This window comes from Desmodus rotundus, chromosome 10 (assembly GCF_022682495.2).
Source record: "Desmodus rotundus isolate HL8 chromosome 10, HLdesRot8A.1, whole genome shotgun sequence".
Classification (NCBI taxonomy): Eukaryota; Metazoa; Chordata; class Mammalia; order Chiroptera; family Phyllostomidae; genus Desmodus; species Desmodus rotundus.
Genome location: NC_071396.1, coordinates 398,246 through 418,816, shown reverse-complemented (window position 1 = coordinate 418,816; position 20,571 = coordinate 398,246). Strand labels below are relative to the sequence as shown.

The 20,571-nt window shown below is 61.6% G+C and overlaps 1 protein-coding gene and 1 long non-coding RNA gene across 11 annotated transcripts in view; one reads left to right on the top strand and one right to left on the bottom strand.

The window, feature by feature from the left end:
• Positions 1–20,571, top strand: part of PPP1R12B (protein phosphatase 1 regulatory subunit 12B) — an 84,098-nt gene that overhangs the window by 50,423 nt on the left and 13,104 nt on the right. For 5 of the 10 annotated variants that reach the window (XM_053913312.1, XM_053913311.1, XM_053913313.2 and 2 more), the window contains exons 17-20: positions 59–171; positions 971–1,012; positions 17,409–17,425; positions 20,231–20,375. In XM_053913312.1, the coding sequence (XP_053769287.1) occupies positions 59–171; positions 971–1,012; positions 17,409–17,425; positions 20,231–20,375 (317 nt within the window). Of the gene's footprint in view, positions 1–58; positions 172–970; positions 1,013–2,236; positions 2,365–5,118; positions 5,720–10,160; positions 10,814–14,461; positions 15,647–17,408; positions 17,426–20,230; positions 20,376–20,571 lie in introns of those variants that run through there. The other 5 variants (XR_008425395.2, XM_053913314.1, XM_053913316.2 and 2 more) reach the window with 5 other exon arrangements.
• Positions 151–2,242, bottom strand: LOC128779462 (uncharacterized). Its single transcript, XR_008425398.1, has 3 exons — positions 1,737–2,242; positions 693–828; positions 151–276 (listed from the first exon to the last, which is right to left on the bottom strand). It is a non-coding gene; the product is annotated as an uncharacterized lncRNA (long non-coding RNA).

Genomic DNA, 20,571 nt, shown 5'->3' with positions numbered 1-20,571 from the left:
CCCTCCCGGTGTGCGCGTCCCCGCCTCCCGCGCTCACCTTCGCTTTCTGTCTGACCAGAGACTGAAGAAGCAGGTGTGGATGACCTGTCGGCTGGCGGGCTGTCTGTCCGTGAGAGGAGGCGGCCCAGGGAGCGGCGGAGGGGCACGGGCATCAGCTTCTGGACCAAGGACGTAAGTGGAGGGCTGTGCTGGCACCTGGCCCAGGGCCTGGTCGCCACCTCTGTGCTGAACTCAAACAGTCCCACACGTGGCAGAGGGGCAGAGGGTCAGGAAAGCCTGCGGGAAAGGGAGGCGGAGGAGGAGCTAGTACGGGAGTCGTTGGGTGTTCTTGGGCACTCAGTGCTGCCAGGCACACAGTAGGGGCTCAGTGACTGATGGGTGAGGAGTGAAAAACCGCCTTTCACAGCCTCACGTTCCGCAGCCCTTCCTACGGTCCCCGGAGGTGAGTCACACAGCCAAGGGCCCCACATTAGCCAAATGAGGAGTGAGAGCTTCGGGCACCTTCTGGGCACCATAGGAAGGAGTAGCTTGCGAGGGTCCCTCCGACTCAGCCCTGCTCTTTGGAGGAAAAAGGAGGGAGGGGAGGAACAACCCAGAGCGGCCAGGCCGTGCCGCTGAGGCCAGCACACCTGCACCCATAGCCACACACACATGCCCACTGCCCTTGTCACCCTCGGGCTCTGCCCTCTCACCTTGCCACGGCACTGGTGCTTTGGTCCCCCGACTCCTGTGACGTCAGACAGCCATCTCGGGAGAGAGAAGTGGCAGTAACTGTCAGCTGTCAGACTGGGCTCCAGGTAAACCAGTCACGGCGCAGGACAGGGGGGACTGTGGGTGGAGGTGGGATGAGATCTGTCGTCGTAGAGCCCCCCCTAGTCGGGCGCCATCGACGCTGTGACGGCAGCGATGGTCCCAGCTGCCAGCGCGTCTGTGACTGTGCCCCTCCCCTTGTCCCCTCCTTCCCTCTCAGGAAGATGAAACAGATGGCTCTGAGGAGGTGAAAGAAGCGTGGGTAAGTGACAAGCCAGTGCGGCACGTCCCTCGTGGGCCGCTCTTGTGCGCAGCGTGTTAAAGGGTGAAGGGCAGGCCCCGTGCAGACCTGGGCTGTGGGTGGGGGTGGGGTTGGGGTTGGGCTCCCGTGGAGCCTTGTGGCCTATTGGGCACTGTCCCCGCCCCCAAAGAGTATCCTGCGTTTCCTGTGCCCCACCCATACCAGCACGGCTGGAGGGCCAGTCTGCCTCGGTTTCCCTCATGAGAATTGTTAGCGCCCGTGGGACGCGCTGAGTATTTGGACGGGGTGAAGACTGACACTGTGTATGGGCACCACTGAGACTCGCCTCGTCTCCCTGTGCCCTGCTGGGGGCACGTGGCCAGCACCATGGGGCAGACAGGTGTGTGCCAGAGCCGTGCGCCCTCAGGCATGCGACAGAGCGCAGCCTGCTGGTGCTGCCCGGGGGTGGGGACCCCACAGAGCCGTGCTGCGAAACGGGCACTTGGCTTAAGCCAACACAGTGCTGTTGGTACCCACCCCTGCTGGCCGGGTCACGGGCCGGCAAGGCTGCTGCGAGTGTGACATGAAGTCCCGGCACCTTTGACGGGAGTGTCCAGCCATGCTGGGTGGCTGTGTACACCAGGCATGCAGCAGCCCTCATCTTGCTGCTGACGGAGAAGCTGAGCCCGAGCGTGGGAGCGCTCCCGTCCAGTCCAGGAGCGTGCTGGTCTCGTGCGCCACCCACCTGCGCAGGCGCACGGCCCAGGCGAGGCCATCGGGTCTTCCGTCCACTTGCCGCTTCTCTGGCCGGCTGGCGGCCTCGCCTAGTGATGCGTCTCGCCACCTGCCCTCCGGTGGGTCGCTGCCGCTGCTCCGCCGCAGGCCTGCATTGCCACTGCAGGGCCCAGGGGCACGTAGGGGGTGTTGTGACCTCGCAGACCGGACAGCTTGCTCTGTGCCAAAGGGCCTGTCGAGAACCCAGTCGAGTAGTGGAGCCACTTGCCTCCTGGGTTTGGGGGGTTTGGAAATAGCTTGGTCGAGGAACCTCACTTTACAGTGAAGGGGCTGCAGGCCCAGGGACACCCCAGCCCCCGTCACTGGGCCGTGACCTTGTGTACACAGGACGACACTCCAACCAATCTCCGAGGCCCAGGGAGGTGAAGTGCTTCCGGGTCCCAGCCGCGCTCCTTGTCTGTGGCTGATGCATGACTGTTTGCTGGACCATTGGTCTGTCTTGTGTCTCAGGTGACGTCCCGCTAGGACAGGCGTGAGAGTGGATGCGCTCATGTGTAGATGGGATGCCGCCTGGTCAGACCCCCAAGAGTCGCGACCTGGCCGTGGCTGAGTCCGTTGAAAAGTCACCAGATCTGCAGGTCCCTAAGTCTGGGTGAGGGTGAGGCTTCTGCTGACCTTCAGCCATGTGCTGTGATGTCACCTGTTAGTTTCCCCTCAGAGGGCCGGCCTCGTGGAGGGTCGGCTGGGGGCCGGCCCTCGACACGTGTGTCTGTGTCCCGCACACGCGCCTGCCGAATCTGGACAGGTAAGTGTTCCGGGGCTGTGGAGTTGGGACAGGGCGGGGACGGACCCCTGTCCCCACCTGCTTAGATTCCCGGGAGCTCCTGCCCCTGCAGGCCGGCCTTCCCCAGGCCCACCCTGCTTGTCCCCGAGTTTGCCCCTCCGCCCACAGCAGCCCCGTTCCTCTCTGGACCAGTTTTTCACGGCTTTGCTTCTGCGGTTTGCTGGCTTCTTCTCGCTCTCCAGCACTGTTTTAACCTTGTTACATAACCTTGTGAAGCCCCTTTCCCTGTGGGAGGTGCCAGCCTTTGTCCTTTTAGGCAAAATCCCGGGGCTGTGAGCCTCTCTCTCGGGCCCACTGCCTAATATGGTAAGGAATGTCCCTTGAGCCGCCTGGGGCAGCCGCTGTGGGACTGAGTTTAAAGACAAGGGAGGGGAGGGGAGTTGTTTCGCAGACAGTGAATCGCTCTTTCTCCTGGAGCTGCCTGTGACAGCCAGTCTCTTTAAAGCCAGCCCCTTCCGTGTAACAGTGAGCGGACGCTGAGGCAGATGGCCCTCCCTCGGCCCCTGTGTCTTTACCCCATGGAGGGGGGTGGCCCACTTGTCCCGGAAAGGGGACGTCAGAAGTCTGGGGCGGGTGATGACACCCTGATGCTCATGGGGACAGACCTCTCAGCCCGGGTGTCCCCTTGGGCCCTGGGTGCCCGCGGGCACGGCTCACAGAGCGGCCAGTGGGAGGGTGAGCCCCATCCACCCCTCCCCTGCACGAAGGTGACCTGTGCCTTCCACTCCCCAGGCTGCTCCCAGGCCCTCTCAGAGCGGCTCCTCGGCAGATTCCTTTTAAGGCAATGATTAATTTTAGGCCTTGCTGTCACTAGGGAGATGCGCTTGTCAGAGCTCACGTCTCTCCCTGGGGACCGTGTGAGCTGTGGACCCACTGTCCTGTTTCGCCGTCCTTGTCAGAGTAGAGGGGCCTGCGCGCCACCTGCCTGGGCTCTGCTCGGATGGCGCGTGCCGGGAGTGGAGGGTTTCTCAGCCGCCAGGGACAGTGCCAGTGCCCGCTGGTCCCGCCTCCTGCTCGTGGCCTCCAGCTGTTGGTTGTGTTAGTGGCCCTGACCTCTGTCCCCCTGCTGGAGGGACACTGGGGAGCCCTGTGGAACCTCTGGTTGTTGTGGGAACTGTGGTGTCAGAGCACTGCACCCTGGCTCTCTGTGGCTAGGGCCTTTCGGGTGGAGGCTGTCACACCTCTGGGGTCCTGCGAGGGCCTCGGTGACTGGGCAGAGACACCACAAGTCCCCCGTGTCCCACTCGACCAGGTTGTCCTGCGGCAGGACCTGCTCCCTGGACAGTCACGGTGGAACGGCTCTGTTTTCTGAGTTTGAAACCAAACTCGGCTCCTGTGTGAATTCGCGTTTTCTGGCAGAGGGCGGTTCTGGCAGCTCCACCACCAGGTCACTGCGGGAAAGCCGGCCTGGCTTGCTCCTCCCCGACGCAGGGCCCTTGGGTGGCAACCGCTCGGCCCCAGGCCTGCGGTACCTTCTCCAGGATGGCGCCCCGGCAACCTCGCGAGCCCCACCACTTATAAGTGAAACACGCATTATTATAAACCACTTTCCCTCTGTTTCTGCATAGTTCATTATTGGTTCTTTATGACGTTAGCTAAGTTTAGCATCTATGACTTTTCCTGCAGGACAGTAAAGGTTGGCGGTTGGAAAGTGTTATGAAAGGGGGTCTTTCTGCGCCAAAGAACGGGAAAAACTGTTCCGTCACCCCACTCAGAAGACAGTGTTTAACCGTCTGCTGGACGTCCTGCTGGTAGTTTTCCCAAGTGTTTTTTTTTATCACATTCAAGACCAACTAGTGATATTCCTATGAAGGGGTCGTTTTCGCCCTGTGCGTTCCCAGGACCCCCACCACCCTGAAGTCGGCCTCATAGAGGGGCCAGGGTGTCCGCCGAGCACAGGGGCTCAGCCCTTGCAGGGTTGAGGTTCAGCCACCCGTCTGGTGATGGCTGACCAAGGCCTCCAGCAGCGACACCCCCCTCAGTCACAGAAGGACTCATGTCCTCTGCCAAGGGTGTGGCTGCAGCCTGGGGTCAGCTGGGACCGGAGAGCGCAGTGGGGGCTCCTGGCACCTCCCGCCCCGGGAGTGTCTGTGGGTCTGCCCGGCAGGCTGCTGGGCTGCAGGCGCTGACAGGTACCTGTAAAGTGTCCCTGCAGCGGGGCCTCAGCAGCAGGCTAGCGCAGTGAAGACGCGCGGACGACTGCTCCGCCGCCTGCCGGGCAGGGCCGGGGCCAGAGAGCAGCCACGGAGCGCCGCCTCTTCCTTCACAGAAAAACCGGAGTTGTGCGTCCAGTTGTGACCCTTCACGGCACGTGAACTTTCACGCAGGTGCCATGGCAGAGGGGAGCTTTTAAAAATGCATGACTTTCTTATTCTGTAAGAATTTTCTTACACCTTAAAACTACGCCGATGTTATTGGGTCCTGGGAGGAAGGGAGGGACATTTAAACCTGTTGTCAAATTAATAGCTCAGACCGAAATACAGGGCTGGCCAAAAAGTCTGTTTGTTTTTTTTCTTAAAATAAAAGACACATTTTTCATTTTCACCAGTAACTTCATCGATTTGGATATTTGAGTATGTCGGCTGTCTCCCGCTCTTGGCTTCCAGTGGGCAGAGGCCGGGTGCTGCTCAGCGTCTTCCAATGCCTAAGTCAGCCCCACAGCAGAGGACTATTTGGCCGAAATGTCAGTAGCACCAAGAAACTTCGCGAACCACTTCTGACACCTTCAGTCTCAGCACCCTCTCCGTACACTGCTCAAATCTTTTTTTTTACATTTCAGGTGCATTTTTACCTTTCTTGAAATAATAAGCCACAATAATAAATAATAAAGAACTTACTCAGTAATACACTGGGAACATATCTTCCACCTTCAACATTAAGCGGCTGCACAGAAACCCACCACTCGGGCCAGCGTTTCAGACGCACACTGGACAAAACTGGTTCGAGCGAAGGGTCAGATGGCCAAGCACCGTGGTAGCCGCCCGACAGAAGAGCGAGCGGGCTTCTGGCCAGCCCAGGACTTGCTGTGGCCTTGGGGTGGCCGCTCTGGCTACGCCTCTGAGGTTTCCCTCGGGGGTGGGGGTGCCTCAGGGCTCCAGTGCCTGGTGCGGGCCCCTGCTCTGTCCTCCAGGACGTGGGGGGTGCCAACCCCCCAGCGTGACTGCGCAGGGGCAATGGCCGCAGGGTCAGCCCCCTCTCCAGTGTGACCTGGGATGGTCTAGGTCAGGCCCAGCCCAGGCCGGTCACTGTCGTCTGGTCTGTTGCAGGACTCGGTCCCACCGTAGCCATGGGAAAGCCGTGTGGAGGGGGGCGCCAGTGAGTGGGCGTGGCTGCGTTCCAATAAAACTTTATTTATACAAGCGGGCTGGTGGGCCAGGCCACCACTTGCCGGCCTCTGTGACTGACTCAGACGTCTGCTGCTGCCAGTGACCTCGGGTGGCAGGGTTCTCTCTGGCTACCCACATTGCCCTGATTCCCTGACTCTTCGGGGGGGGGGGGGGGGGCCGGGCGTGTCCGTCCTCACTTGAGAAAGCACTGCAGCTTTGGCTCTGCTGAGAACCTCGCCGTGACTGACACTCTGGAGCGGAGGAGGGCGTCTCTGCGCACCTGCCCTGCCTCGGTGCTTCGGGGGGAAGGTGGAAGCTCCTGGAGCTCTCAGTCCCCTCCTCACCCCCTGGCGGCTGCTCTGCTCTGGCCCCTGCCCAGGCCCCATCACCACCCCCAGAGGCCTGTCCTCCCGGCTGGCTGCGGTGTCACCGCGAGCTGGAGAGACCCCCGCCTTCTGGGGACCAGGCCAGGGATGCCTTTGCCCCGAAGGTTGAGTCTTGGAAGGGCGGCCAGAGATTAATCGCTGCCATTCACTTTAATTGCTGGTTGTCATTTGAACTCCTCAGTCAGGAGTAGGTCGTGGCATCTGCTGGTCTTTTTGCCTCTGTTGACTTTCAATCTGCAGAGTCCATGCAGAGAGACCTTGGGGGGGGTTTCAGGGGCGGTGGCAGGAGTCGTCAAAGCTTTGCCCTGGGCTTACTTGAAATGATAGTGGAGAGGAAACTGTCTCTTTTAGAGAAAGAAGCTGGAATTTTGATTCTCCCACCCCTTTGATCTGTGCCAAGTGAGGAAAACCAGACTCTCTCGGAGAACAGAGGCCCAGCTCACGCACGTGTGTCCAAGAGGTGTCCCGGGTCACTGACAAAGTGGGCGAACTGTCGGCTGTCTGCTCCCGTGTCCCTTGGGGGCCAGAGCGGGAGCCCCTCTCAGTGGTGGTTTCCCGACAGGTGGAGCTTCTGCGTCATCGTTCCTTGGACTTGTCAGGAAGCTTCACCAGTCACACTCCGCGGTGCACACTTGCAGCCACCCCTCGGGCCCTGAGTTGGGGTTGAGCTGGCGCAGGGCAGAGGCCCCGCAGGTGCTGCTTCCCAGGCACATTTGGCAGATGCTGTCCCTGAAGGTGTGGCAGTCAGGGGCATCCTTGGGACCCAGGGGGCTGGGAGGCAGCCCTGCCCCTCCCTCCTCAGCGACACTCTCCCAGCCCGCAGGTCAGGAAGGGGGACAGGTGTTTATTCAGAGCTTGCTTCCTGAAAGGCGCTTTGGCTGCGGCCCACAGCCCAGCTTCCACGGGCAGGTGTGGTTTAGAGAGTGGTCATTAGGGATGACTGTGGGCTCCCAGACATTGAGCCAGCTGGAGGGCATGCGGGGGAGTCACTGGCTTCAAAGCCGCGAGTTGGAATTGGAGTCGGCGGCATTCCTCTCACCAACCTAAAAAGATGGTGCCCAGTTTTCTTCAGGCGAGAGCATGGTGAAATGGGCCTTCATTAATACTTTCTGGACAGCAAATTGCCAAACTATCAGAACCCCCAAACTGGTCCAGAATGTTCACGAATGAGAATATCTGTAGGAAACAGTCCAAAATGGGAGAAAGAAGCAGGAGCTTCACGTTCAGAGACGCTCCTCACATGGAGCGTTGTGGTGGGGGCCCTTCCTCGCCTGTGTCTGTGTGTGGGACGACACAGTGCATTTGTCACGCCCCACGGAGCAGAGAAGTGGTGTGCGGGAGAGTGGAAGGGGGCTGTCTTCCAGCACGCAGGGCAGAGATGGGGAGAGGGGCGGAGGCTGTGCCGGCTTGAAGGGCGAAGGAGGGACGGGCGGCCTGGAAGGGCGGCGGCGGCGATGAGAACGGCAGCCAGAGCCCCTCCAGGCTGGAGGACGGCGTCCTCGGGTGGGCGACCCTGCACACGTGGGGCCAGGCGGATGCTGCACAGAAGCCTCCAGGGGCTGGGTGCCAGGCATGTGGCCACCCCAGGGAGCATGCCCCGCCCGGCACACCCCCCGGAGGTCCAGACTCCAAAACACAGTTGTTGCATGTTGTATGAAATGTGGTGTGACCCGGCATCTCTCGTCTATGCTTCATGAAACAAGTGGCTGAGATAAAGAACTTTTTTAAACAAGTCTTAACTTCACTGAATGTTCGTAGTTGTCACAAAAGTTCCAGGTAAGTCGCACTTTTTAAAGCTGCTGTAACCAGCCATGGCATCTGCAGACAGGGGCCTTGTGGCTACCTTTGGGTTAATGAGAACGGTTAGATTTGCCCGTTCCTGCCTCTGATCGATGGAGCTGCTTCCTCACCAGGCGCTGTGAACACTTGGGCAGAGTAGTTCCTTGTCCCTCCGGTCCGCCAGGAGCGTCCCACCCAGTCGTGCTGTCCAGTGGCCGAGAACGCCATCCTTCCTGCCCAGCGGGAAGCCTGCCCACCTCACAGGGCCACACCTCCCTCTGGCCCACGGCAGGCAGCCACACGTTTTTACGTGAAAGGAGGTAGCCTCCCCTTTCTGTGTGCCTTTTTCAGCTGTTGCTAAATTTAAATTTAATTGCAGAATGCTAAACCCGTAAACCAGTTCTGGGACAGGTCTGCAGAATGAGCCTCTTTTCAAAGGGCCTTTTTAGTCCCTGCCTCACTGGGAGCGTCTGAGTCTCAAGCTCTTGTGGCCCCGGGACGGTCCGTGTATGGGGACCACGTGAGGCCTCTGCTGACGAGCCCCAGCGTCCCCTAAGTGAGTAGCAGTTTGCATGGCTCAGCCTGGAGGACCATCTCCGAGGTGTCCCTTTTCCGGGCTCTTTGGTGACTGACCCTGAACTTGAGAACGAGTAGCCTGGACCCTCACCCAGAAGGCCCTCCCTGCCATCCCTGCTGGTCACCGTGGGGCCCAACAGTGTCTTAGCCTCTGGACTCTGCCTGGGGCCCGAATCCCACCCAAGAGGCACAGGACGGTGACCAAGTTCCTGTTCCCTTGGGTGTGAGGGACACTTACTTGCTCAAGGGCATTTCGCATCTTCCGAGTAAGAGCGGAACCCTCGTCAGTGGGTGGAAGGAGAAGTGACATGAAAGGCCGGCCAATGAATGTGGGAGCCCCGGCACCCCTTCCCGGGTGTCTCACCCACGGTCCTGCACTTCTGGGGCATCCCCAAATGCGCCCGCAGGGTGGCGGTTAGTGGGTGTCAGATCCTGTAGGCCCCTCGACCTCGGTCTGTCACCCTTCCACAGGCACGTGTGTCTCTGCCGAGCCCGAGGCCCCCGGACCTTGGTTTCCTCAGCTGTGAGCGAGGCTGTGGGTGTCGCACTGGCCGCCCTGCCTGGGTGTGACGGGAGCTGGGAGGAGAGGAAAGACGGCTGCACCAAGTCTAGGAGGAGTGAGGTCACCCGTGCGGGGTCCTCCACCCATGGCCCTGTGGGGATGTCTGTCTCTGTGAAGAGCTCTCAGGAGAAGCGCTCCCCTCGTCACGTGTGCCCCGCAGAGGGACACCTGCCATGTGTGACACTGAGACCCCCAAGCCCCTGGCGGGCACAGCCGACAGTGAGGTGGGGTGGATGGCCGTCCTCACAGGCTCCGGATGGCGGAGTTGGAACCCCTGAGAAGCCCCTCCCACCTGAGTCCCTTAGACCCACCCCAAGTCACCAACCTCCTCCCCTGCTCTGACCTCACGAAAGGTCGCTCCCGGAGACAGAGTGGCCTGCACTGCCGGTTAGAGGGGAAGGTGTGAATGTCACATGGGAAGGGGTCCGAGAGGTCAGCTGGTGCTCTGGGGGTGACCACAGGCTTGGGAAGCTCTGGCCAGAAGTGGGGGGCGGGGATAGTCGTGTGGGCCATGCTTTCAAGGTCAAATTCCAAAGCCCTCCATGCCAAGCAAATAAACTCCTTTCTTTTTAACCCTAATGTTCACAGTGGGGGACTCAGTCCTGGGTCCTGCTGTCCCTGCCCCTCCCCCGTGCCTATGTCACCTCCCTCCTCGTGGGGTTTCAGAGACAAGTCCTCCCTGAGCGGGACCCCAGTTTTGGTTTGCCTGGCTTCCCGGGCAGCTGGGTGACAAGCTGCTGGGATGGAACCTGAAGGCCCACGCAGGCTCTGATTGCATGTCTGTCTGGGCTTCGTCATGGAGGGGGCTCGTCGCTGCAGTAGAGCGAGCGGTGCCTGCTTTGAGGGCGGGGTCTACCCGGGTGCACCCCTAGCCCCGTGGCCCCGGAGGCTGCGCCTTCTCCCCTACAAGTGGCAGCGACTAGTGGTGGAAAGCGGATCTTTGCCCTTGGCCAGGCTCCAGCATTCCTGGCCGATCGAGCAGGGTCTGGAACGTCGGAAAGCAGAAGGGGGAGGCGTGCGACCGAGGGCGGGTGTGTCAGAGCGGCTTGCTGCTCCAGCTGCTTCCTCACTGACTCCTGGGTCCTCACAGACTCCCGGGTCCTGACTCAAGTTGTTTTGGCTCTTGCTTTGCTTACCCTCAGTTTTTCGTGGCCATTGCTGGCCCCGTCCGGCCCCAGGGGCAGGCTCAGGGAGGTCAGCGTGCTCTCCTGGTGTGTGTCTTCCCCTGGGTGAGTGGCGCTGGCCACCACGCGCGTCCCCAGCAGGACCCCAGTTCGTGTCCTCGAGACCAGACCTGCCGTCATCAGGGACCTGGGCTCTGTGAGCGGTGATCTTGGGGAAGCCGGGCTTGGCCAGGCACAGCTGTCAGGCTCTGCCCCGCCCCAGCCGTGACTACGAGCCGGGTGTCCTGGGGGCCACGCCTCACCCTGCCAGGGGCTGCGGGCTGCACTCAGCAGCCTGGCTTCTCTGCATCGCTCTGCCCAGCCCTGAGCCGCCTCGGGCGCGGGAGCCATGTCCTCTCTGTACACCCGGAGCAAGGAGTTCCCGCGGAGCAGGAAGTCTGCGTCCGACTCCCCCCCTGCATCTCCCTCCCCGACCGCCAAGACGCTCCGAGTAAGTTGGTCTCTTCTCCGTGTGCGTGGCCGGGGGCTGGGCAGGGGCTGCGGATGGGGACAACGGCTGGGGGCCGCCAGGCTTTTCAGGGCTGAGGGAGTCGGGGCAGAAGACATAGAACCTCTGAGGCCCTGGGGCTGCCTGAGGGGTGACAGTCACTCGTGTCCTGGCCCAGAGGTGGCAGAGTCCCACGTGCCTCCAGGCCTGCACGGGAGCCCTGCACTCACAGGCGTCGACTGGTTGGGGGAGAGAGTTTGGCATTCTCGTGCCCGTGTCTCACTGGCCTTTTCTGCGTGGCACAGCCGTGTGTAGTCCCCTGTCCTGGGTCTCGAGGGTCCACGCTGCGTTGTGGAGAGAGAAGGCCCCCAACGTCCCTGGGGCTGTGTGCAGTTCTGAGCCCACCAGTGACACCCCTGGACAGTGTGCGCCCGGGGTCAGGCAGCTGCCATCTTCCTCCCCAGCCACCAGGAAACACGCTTCGTGAGCCAGGGAAGCCACTGCTGCCTGCTGGGCAGCATGTCCCGGGCGGAGGGTCACAACTGGCGTGCCCTGCGGCCCGTGTCTCCTGGGGACACCTGCGGCACTCGGCCAGCAGCCCCTGCTGGGGCAGGAGCCAGCGGAGTGCAGGCAGGGGCTGTGGGCGGCTGTGCAGAAAGCGCCTGTAGGCCGACCGCAGGGGCCCTGCACATCCCCGTGACTCGTGCCCCTGTGGGTGGCGTCTGGTGCGGCGGGCTGGGCTCGGACTCCAGCAGGGTGTCAGTGCCCAGGTCCTGAAGCCCCCACTGTAAAGCTGTTGAGACACAAGTCCCTCCACGTGTCCCTGGCACTAGGGCAGCCGCCCCAGGGCCGGTGCATCTTTCCGAGGAGCCACCACATGCTCCCCAGCGGCTGTGGCTGTTTCCTGGTGGCTACCACTTGAGGTCCTCAAAACCGAGCCTGTCCTGCACCCACGTTGGCCTTGTCCCACTGTCCTCCCACAAGCCCATGGTGCTTTCCACGTCGGGAGCCCCGTTAACATTGGTTCACGCATCACCCATTGTCCCAGGACACCCATGGTGCCTGGCAAGCACAGCCTGGTCCACGTGGTGACAGCTGGTTCCCGTCCCCACTTCTCTGGAGTCGGGTTCCACAGTCACCTGCCTCGGTCCAGCAGCCACCATCCACCTTCGCACCGTGTTCCCACTGTGCCCTGGCCCGTCAGACAGGCCACAATGGGGCAAATGTTTGGGTCTGGGCTGGAGGGAGCCAAGCCACGCAGGTCAGTGACAGGTCAGCTCACTGGGCCCACATGCGGGTGGCCTGAGACTGTGCTGCAGGTGGCGGACACCCATGAGTCCCTTGTGGCTGAGCTTTCCCTGCCGAGACCCCTCTGCAGCCCGTCCTAGGGCTGCCCCTTCCGTCAGGGGCTCCCAAACAAGTCATTTGCTGCTGTGTGAAGTGCTGTGGCCCAGCATCACAAGGCACAGGCCGGAGTGGGGTTCCGAACAGCCCAAGGCAACAGAACCGGGAGCACTGCACCCAGGAGGCCGGGCCTGAACAGGCCCTTCACTCTGGCTCCCTGACCGGTGGGGGCCGCGGCCTCTGGTTTACTGGTGGGAAAACAGGTACGCAGGAGAGCCGCAGCCCCCAGCATCACCCTGCCGGGAGGCAGTGGGCAGCAGTGCCAGCGTTCTGTTTGACTGTGTCTGAAGGTTAGGGACACGTGAGGGTCGGCAAGGACAGGCAAGGTCTGGGGCGCTGGGGGGGCCTGAGGTCAGACGTGGCAGGAGCGGGGGCTGTGTCTGCATAGCAGGGAGCAGAAGGGTCCGTGGGGCCTCAGCAACCTCGGCAGCAGGTGCCAGGGCCTGACATAGCAGAGGTAAGGTCGGGAGGCCGGCGTGTGGCTTGTGATGGGAGACTCGAGAGTTAAAGGGGTGTGGCCTCCAGGCCCTACTCCATCGCTGGGGATGCAAGTCCTGGTTCCTCCTCACTGTTGCTAAAGGGCCTGGAGAGGCCCATGTCCATGTGAGGGAAGCGTCCTTTGCAGAGGCTACAGGAGGGGCTGTGTGGACACCTGTCTGAGAAGCCAGGCAGCGGACAGGCTACGTGCTGCCACCAGACAAGTGCTATTTTAACAAGAAAACATGCAGCCGATGATCAGTCCCTGGAAAACCGCCTGCCTCTGCAGCCGTACCCTGTGTCTCCCAGCAGCCCTAGAGGCGTGCGCGACCCTGTGGTCCGTGTTTCTGTGCCCAGTGGACCTAGGACGCTTTTCAACCTAAAAAGCTCACATTTGCCCCGATTGTGCAGCCAGGATCCCCTTCCTGAAAAACCTCTTCCACACGGAAGACAGTGTGTGCGCACTTTCTCCAGCAGAAATGCTCCTCCTTCTCTGAACGCCAAGCTCTGCTGCTGCAGGAGGCCCCGCCCACTGGGAAAAGGCCACCCTTGTCTGTCCAGCAGAGGCCCGGCCCCACCGAGGCCTGGTGCGCACCCCTCCAGTCTCAGATGCCAGGCCCCTGAGCTCCGGCCCCACAGCACAGCCCCTCGCGCGCTGGCCTGGGCTCTGGCGGGTGTCTGTGCGGAGCTGCGGCGCCACTCTGCCCCTCGGACAAGGCGCTGGCCTCACTGTCGGCCCAGAAGTTCCCTTTGGCATCACTTCCCACCATCACACGACAGCAGCCGATCGTGCGGCGCCTTCAGCTCTGGGCTTTCCTCGCTGTGCACAGTGCTGGGTCTCGAGTTCATAAATCCTGTTAACTTGGAGACCGGTCCGCCCACGTGGGTAACTGTTCTCAAGTCGCCTGGAAGAGCAGGGATCAGGGAGTCGTGGGTCGGCGTGCTCAAGTTGTTTGCTAGTGTGGGAGCATGAGCCTCAGTCCAGGGCACACCCAGTGTGCAACACTGAAGCCACTGGTGTGAAGGGGGCGCACAGCGGCCTGGCAGAGGGTGGTGCCCGGCCCATGCGCCGTGGCGGGGACACCCTCCGGTGCAGGCTCAGCCCTGCAGGCTCGCTCTGGGCACCACAGGCCCGGAACCCACTCACCCTGGGCCCCTCTCTGTCACCCGCTGTCAGGGGCCGAGAGGCCTTTGGGCGAACAGGCTTGCTGAGGGTGCCGTCTGTCCGCCAGTGTTTCTGTCTGAGCGCCGCCACTGGTGTCTCGGGCTTCCCATCCGCTCCACAAGTGTCAGCGAGCGGTCACGCCTCAGTCTGCGGTCCCATGGGCTCAGCACAGGCAGCGCGCAGGAGGCCCCGGGAGCTGAGTGGGCGGCAATCTCACTGTCCGATGCTGAGTGAGGGGCCCTTCGGGACGCTCGGGGTGGGGGGCCCGGAAAGCAGTCAGTCTGCCGTGCGGGAGAAAATTACGGACTGAAGACTGGCATTTGTAATTATGCCGGGGAGGGGCAGGCTCGTCTGGGGAGCTGAAGGAAAGAGCCGGGGATAAGCTGGGGGTGTTGGCGGCAGGCGGACACGCGCTGTGCGCCCTGGGCAGGGCCACCAGTACGCTCCCCGGCACGGCCTGACATTGGGCTGGTGGGTGGTGGGCTGGTTGTCAGCCTCCATCACAGTAGCAGGCTCAGCTCCCAGAGATCACAGAGACTCAGGGGGGCAGTTCAGGGTCCATGGGGAGTTGGACGGTCCTGGTTTTATTTTTGTTTTCCGTACAGAACAAGCCGTGTGACCGGGGGCAGCTTGCTTTGGAAGACGGACGTGCCCGTGTTATTCAGCACCGTTTTGCCGTGTGTTTTTCCTTCTTTTCCTCATCCTCATAATGCTCGGGGACCGGCTGGTGATCACGGTCCACAGCCCGAGGGGACAAAACAAACAGCAGGGCGGCTGCGCCTGCCCGTCCCCCTATCTCAGCCCCTTCGGGCCTCTGCCCGTGCCCTGCTGGTTCCACAGCCCCAGACTCTGCACCTCGGCTGCCAGCGCAGCCAGCTGCCCAGTGGGGGGCAGAGGCCACAGGTGTGTCAGACTCCTCGTGAAAGTCGCTGACACAGCCCTGAGTCAGCCACCAAGTGAGCCTCACCAGGTGGGCGGGCAGGCTGGCGGAGGGTGGGTCACACAGGGGGCGCAGGAATGAGCCCGGACTACCAGAATCTGCAATAACCGAGCCCTTCCCCCAGGCAGGGCTGAGAGGCAGGAAACAGGAGGGCGCTGCCCGTGTTATAGAGAGGGTGACATCACTACCTGAGGCCACGGAACCGGTATGTGCTACCGGTGTGCGCTCCCATGCACACACCTGCTCACAGCCGGGCTGAGTGCCGCTCTGCGGCCGCCCCACTGCAGTCGGGCAGGCATGCTCGTGAAAGCCTCACACGGAGGGAGTCACGGGTGGACCGGGACCTCTTTTGTAGGGGTCCTGGTGGTGTGGGGCTTCTGAAATGGCTCCCCAGCCGTGTCCCAGCCTCGTCCCCAGAGCCCGTGAGTGTGACGTGGCAGCTGTCCCAGGACTGCCACTGGGCACAGTCGACTGTCAGGGAGGGTTTCCCAGCTGGTGGCAGAAGGGAAGCCCAGCCGCGCTGGGAGAGGTGGGTGGGCACCACTCCACGGGCCAACAGCCAGCACAGACCAGGGACCCACGGGATCCGGCCACAGAGCCTGGGCTCTGCCAACAGCCAGAGTGAGCGGAGAAGCTGATCCTGCCTCTGAGCCTCGGGGGAGGCCTGCGCAGGACACGCAGCAGAGCCGGGCCGCGCCCAGACGCCAGAGCTTTGCAGTCAGGAACGGGGGCTTGGGCATGGAGTCCTCGGGGATGTGGGTGGAGCTTGAGCCGGTGACTGTATGCACCACGGAAGAAAGCTCCCCGTCAAGAAAACGCTCGTTCTCACGTGTGGGAAAAGCGCCCTGCACGGCCTAGTGGCCCGGGCCACGCTGCCACGCCTTTCCGTGGATCTCGAAAGCGTCTGTGCCGCCGGGTGTGTCTCCAAATGGTGCAGGAGCCAGGTGGCCTGTTTCCCGAGAACCCCGGCTGCTTGAGTCTCAAAGGGGGCCCCTTTTTGGCTCCAGGCCACCCAGCCACGTCCAAGCGGCCAGAGCGACCCTTACACTCCACTGTCACAGAGGTGCTCGTTTTCGGTCCACTGTGGGGGGGGGGGGGAACCGGGTCTGCAAGCCCTGAAGATCCGAACTGCCCCGCTGAGCCACACCCGCTGGCTTGCTCACCAGGGCCCGGCAGGAGGGCTGGTTCCCTGAGGCCACCCAGAATAGTTCGGCCTGCCCCCTGGCCCGGCCAGTGCACAGGGATGCGGCGTGAAATGTCCTCTGGCCGGCTTCCTCTGCGGGGAAATGTCAGCAGGGCCTTTCCCATCGCTGTGGGGTTGGGCCTGGCTCCTCCGGGTCCTGGCAGGAGACACATGACTGGTCCCCTTCTGCTCCCTCGGGCCCAGCTTTCCAGAGCCGCGGTCTCGTTTTAGACTTGTCAGAGGGGCTTGGTTTCAGTGATGTGCCTTCCCGAACCCCGAGGGACGTTCCAGTTGGGGGCTTTTGTGGGGTTTTTCTGAGCCAGCCTCTGGTGTTTTCTGAGCCGTACACATTTCACAAATGAAAACCAGCCTGGTCTGCCCCTTCCCGGGGCTGCCTTCTGGCCCGATGGCGACCTTCGCCCTGCTCTTTTGTTGGAAACAGGCCCCGCCGCGGCGGTTTTTGTGGGTGAGTTTTGAGAGGCAGGGAAGGAAGGAGCCCGCCCCTTGGCTTTGGAGCATTTCTGGAATCTGGGCTGTGGCTCATCCTTCCCTGTCTCCCTATGTCCTGTGTCTGTGCTGGTGCCCAGCAGCTTCCATCTCTTCTGCCCCACGGAGAACTGCCACCCGCTCAGTCTTCCCGGTGGGCAGCAGGGGTGGGGCGTGTGGCTGTCAGGCGTGTCCCAGGTCACTGATGGACACTTCAGCAAGAGGCATCGGCAACTCCTCGATGGCTCACAGGTCCTTCCTCATCATGTGGGTTGTCGGGGCCTTCCTCCTCCTCCTCCTCCTTTTCTGTCCTTGAGGAGTTTGTTGTTAATACCTCGAGAGAGGAAAGAAGGAAAGAAAGACATGTGTTCAATGCCGCTGGGGTTTTGCCTGAGTTCTTTTTTAAAAAAGTGGAGCTAGGAGGGTGGAGGTCCCCCACGACTAAACATACAGGTGAAGCACAGGCGTGGCCGTGTCTGCGGTTTGCCTGCCGCGACCCCGTGCCCGTGTGCACCCGGAAGGCCTTCCTCTGAGCCCCAGAGCTCTTCACGCCGTCCTGGGGCCCTGGGTGAGGGGGCCTGTCCCCTCCTCTGCCGTCCTGCAGACCTGGGGGAAGGCCGGGCACTGTCCTGGGGTTGATGCTCACTCGCAGCAGGGCTGGGTTGTAACCCAAAGGAAAATAAGAGCAGGTACTGAGGCCATGCCCACTCACTCTGGAGAGCGAGGGGGTGGGGGCAGGTCTGCAAGGTCCATACTCTGCCGCCTCCCGGGCACCGGGGCAGAGCCCCAGGCGCAGCAGGGCGAGCTGCACCCCGTCCTCCCCAGCGCAGTTGCAACGTCTGACTTGGAAAGTGCGTTTGTAAAGGGAAACGAACGCCCGTCCCTCGTGAATGCTGGCCTTTGACCTGTGTTCCGTTTTGTTTTTGTCTTTTCCTGTGTCTAGCACGAAAGGCTCTCCAGGTAAGAACGACCCGTCTCACACGCATGCCGAACCCGTGAGTGTGAGTGCGCGTCCGGGACAGCTCACACGCATGCCGAACCTGGGAGCCTGAGCGCGCTTCCGGGAGAGCTCACATGCATGCCGGACCCGGGAGCATGAGCGCGCGTCCGGGAGAGCTTGGCTCTTGCAGTCTGTGTGTCCCTCATGTCCTCTCCGTTTCCACGGCTGCCACAGCCATTCAGACGTCTCCCCTCCTGCCTCCCGCCCCTCCCCCCAGTGCAGCCCGGGCTTCCACAGGGGCAGCGGTCGCCGAGTGGGACAGGGCCTCGCACAGTCCCCGCCTGGGGGTGCTCAGTGATCCATCAGGGTGAATGGAGGCCTGACTTGTAAGGGCTGAGACCCTCGGGAACACTGTCAGAGCCCGGGGACCGCTCCTCCGTCACTTTCCGCCTGCTCTCCACGGGCCCAGAGCCCGTCTCCCCAAAGACTCGGAGAGAAACGGCAGAGGCGCTGGGGCCGTGAGTCTGAGGCTCTCCATGCCCGCCATGGCTCCACGGGGAAGTCAGCAGGCTGCGGGGCGGGGCGGTTGTGGGAGCCGGTGGGCGGCGGGCCTGCTGCCCGTTTGGCAACTGCACCGGCTCTTCCCTGCTGGTGTATCTCAGCGTGTGCAAACCTGCCCGGCAGAAGATGCCAGTTCGCCCTCAGCTGACCTCTCACTGGCACCCGCTGTGGATACAGAAAGTGCGTTTTGCACAATTGGGGGAACGTGGCGTTTTCCTCTAGTTTACGTCTTGTGAACCGTTACATTGTAACGACCACCTGTGAAAAGAGACTTCTCTGCAGACTTCGACACGTGCTCGGGCACCAGAGACACTAAACCAGTGGTGCCCGTTCAAGAGCAGGCAGGTCCGTGGGACACAGGGTGGTGCCGACAAGTCGTGAGTGAGGTGACTCGAGAACCCCAGGGTCAGGTGGACAAGCAACTGGCTGGGGAAATAGCTCCTTCCGCAGACCATAGCAAAAACAGGACAATAAGACAACGGGAAAACCTACTTCAGATGGACTACAATTTTTAAGACAGAAAGATTTCACTACAAAAGTCATGGAAGAGTCTATAATCTGTATATAGATAGGAAAGACCTTCCCAAGCATGATACCATAAAGATAAAAATCGCCAAAGTTATATAAAATCAGGAATCTTAGCTAGTGAAAGCCACCATAAACAGACAAAAGGCAGAGTGGGAGAAACCTCTGCAGCCTCCTGCTGTGTGGCCCGACAGGTCGGGGCGGCTAGGGGCGGCGGTCAGAACAGACAGAACCGAAGCCCTGACCTCCCTGGCGATTCCAAACACTGAAATGAAGCGCGGTGACACAGCCCGGCTCCTGGGCGGGGAAGAACTGAGCCATCTCTGTGCAGGGGCTCGGCATCGGCATCAGAGTGCGGTGGCCCCGCTTCTAAGACGCACCCTAGTGCAGTAGCTGCACACGCACCCTGAGCTGCTGGCCTCTCCCTGTGACACCGAGCACACTCGCTGCCCCGTGCAGCGAGCGTGTTCCTCTCTGGAGGACAGGTTGCCTTGCAGCCTCAGGGCAGAGGACTTCAGTCGGTGAAAAGTGCTCAGCCTGCCTTTGTTCACGTGGAGTGAGAGGGGTGCCTGCAGTCCCAGGACAAGGTGGGGAGGAGGGAGAGCTGAAAAGCGTGCGCCTCGTCTGAACTCACAGAAGCCTTCTGACGCCTCTGCGTGGGTGACCCCTGGCGGCGTCCACGCTGGACTGCTCCCGGCCTGTTCCTTGGGCAGGGTGGCAGGTGGCTCTCCCCTCCTGTTTGAGATGCTTTGGTACTTGTTTTTGTACAAGCACGTGTTGCTTTTGAAATCAGGAAGATCAACGAAGATATTTCTGTTGACAACATTTTTTTAGAAGATGAGAAGATGGTTGTAGGACTTACTAAGAAGTGGCTGCTGACATCCTAGGAACTCCGTGTCTCCTCATACTTGCTCAGCTCACCCCCCCACACACACACTGTGGCCGGAGCTGCCACCAGACAGAGGCCTGAGGTGTTAGTCCCCCCGTGTGACCCTTCAAAGTACCCCGGTGCGAGGGTGCAGAGCCGTTTCACGCGCCACATTTTAGCTTGGAAAGAGCCAAGTCCCATAAAAACACGAACTGGTGTTGAGGATCAGGGTGCTAGTTGTCCGTTCACAGGCCATAGCTGGGGGACCCTCCCTGAGGGCCCTGCCAGAGACGCTGGGACGAAAGCCCCCCCAGGTCTGAGAGCTGAGCTGCTTGAGGACACGGAGCCCCTCCACGCAGGTCTTCTGCGGAAAGCGGAGTGGAGGGGCCCACACGTGCATGACCCGGCTGCTGCCCCGCAGGGCTGAGGCCCAGTGGCCACTGTCCCCCAGCTGGCCTGCAGCTCCAAGTCCCCGTGTCTGTGAGTCACCGGCAGGGCCCTGGAGTCACCCACCCAGAGCTGCTGATACCCAGGAAACGCTGCTTTGGAAAGCACACTCTTGAGGGAGCAGTTCCACCCTGAGTGAATTTGAGAAGCTCCCGGAGTTAAGTCAGCCTTTGGGTCCAAACTGCCTGTTTTTCAAGTCAGCTCCATTCTTGGCCAGCAATGGCCTCCTCCCCATGCTGGCAGCTTCACCCTGATGCCCGAGAAGCAGAGACAGCTCGGGGTTCAAGGAAGGGGTGGGCACATGTGTCTGGCTGGGCTCCCAAGTGCTTCTCTGGACAGGCTTTCTGCCCTCAGCTCCCCCCGTCCCCGCCATGTTCTCAGGGCTGCTCTGACCTCCCATGTGTCCCCCACGTGTATCCTGCAGGTTGGAGTCTGGGGGTAGCAATCCTGCCACCAGCGACTCCTACGGTGACCGGGCCTCAGCGAGAGCCCGCCGGGAGGCCCGGGAGGCCCGCCTGGCCACGCTGACCAGCCGCGGGGAAGAGAGCAGCGGCAGGGACTACAAGAAGGTAGGGTCCTGTGCTATGTCCCTGTCCCTGGGCCACAGTCTCCCCCGGGGGGGACAGTGAGCCCAGTCCTGATGAAGTAGAGACTGTGCTGAAGTGACAAAGTGACAGTGACTCCCCCGGGCTCCTGGCTGCTCCTCTGGGTGAGACCTTCTGTGCACCGTTCTGGTGCCTGAGTGTGCGGGGAGCCTAGCACCTG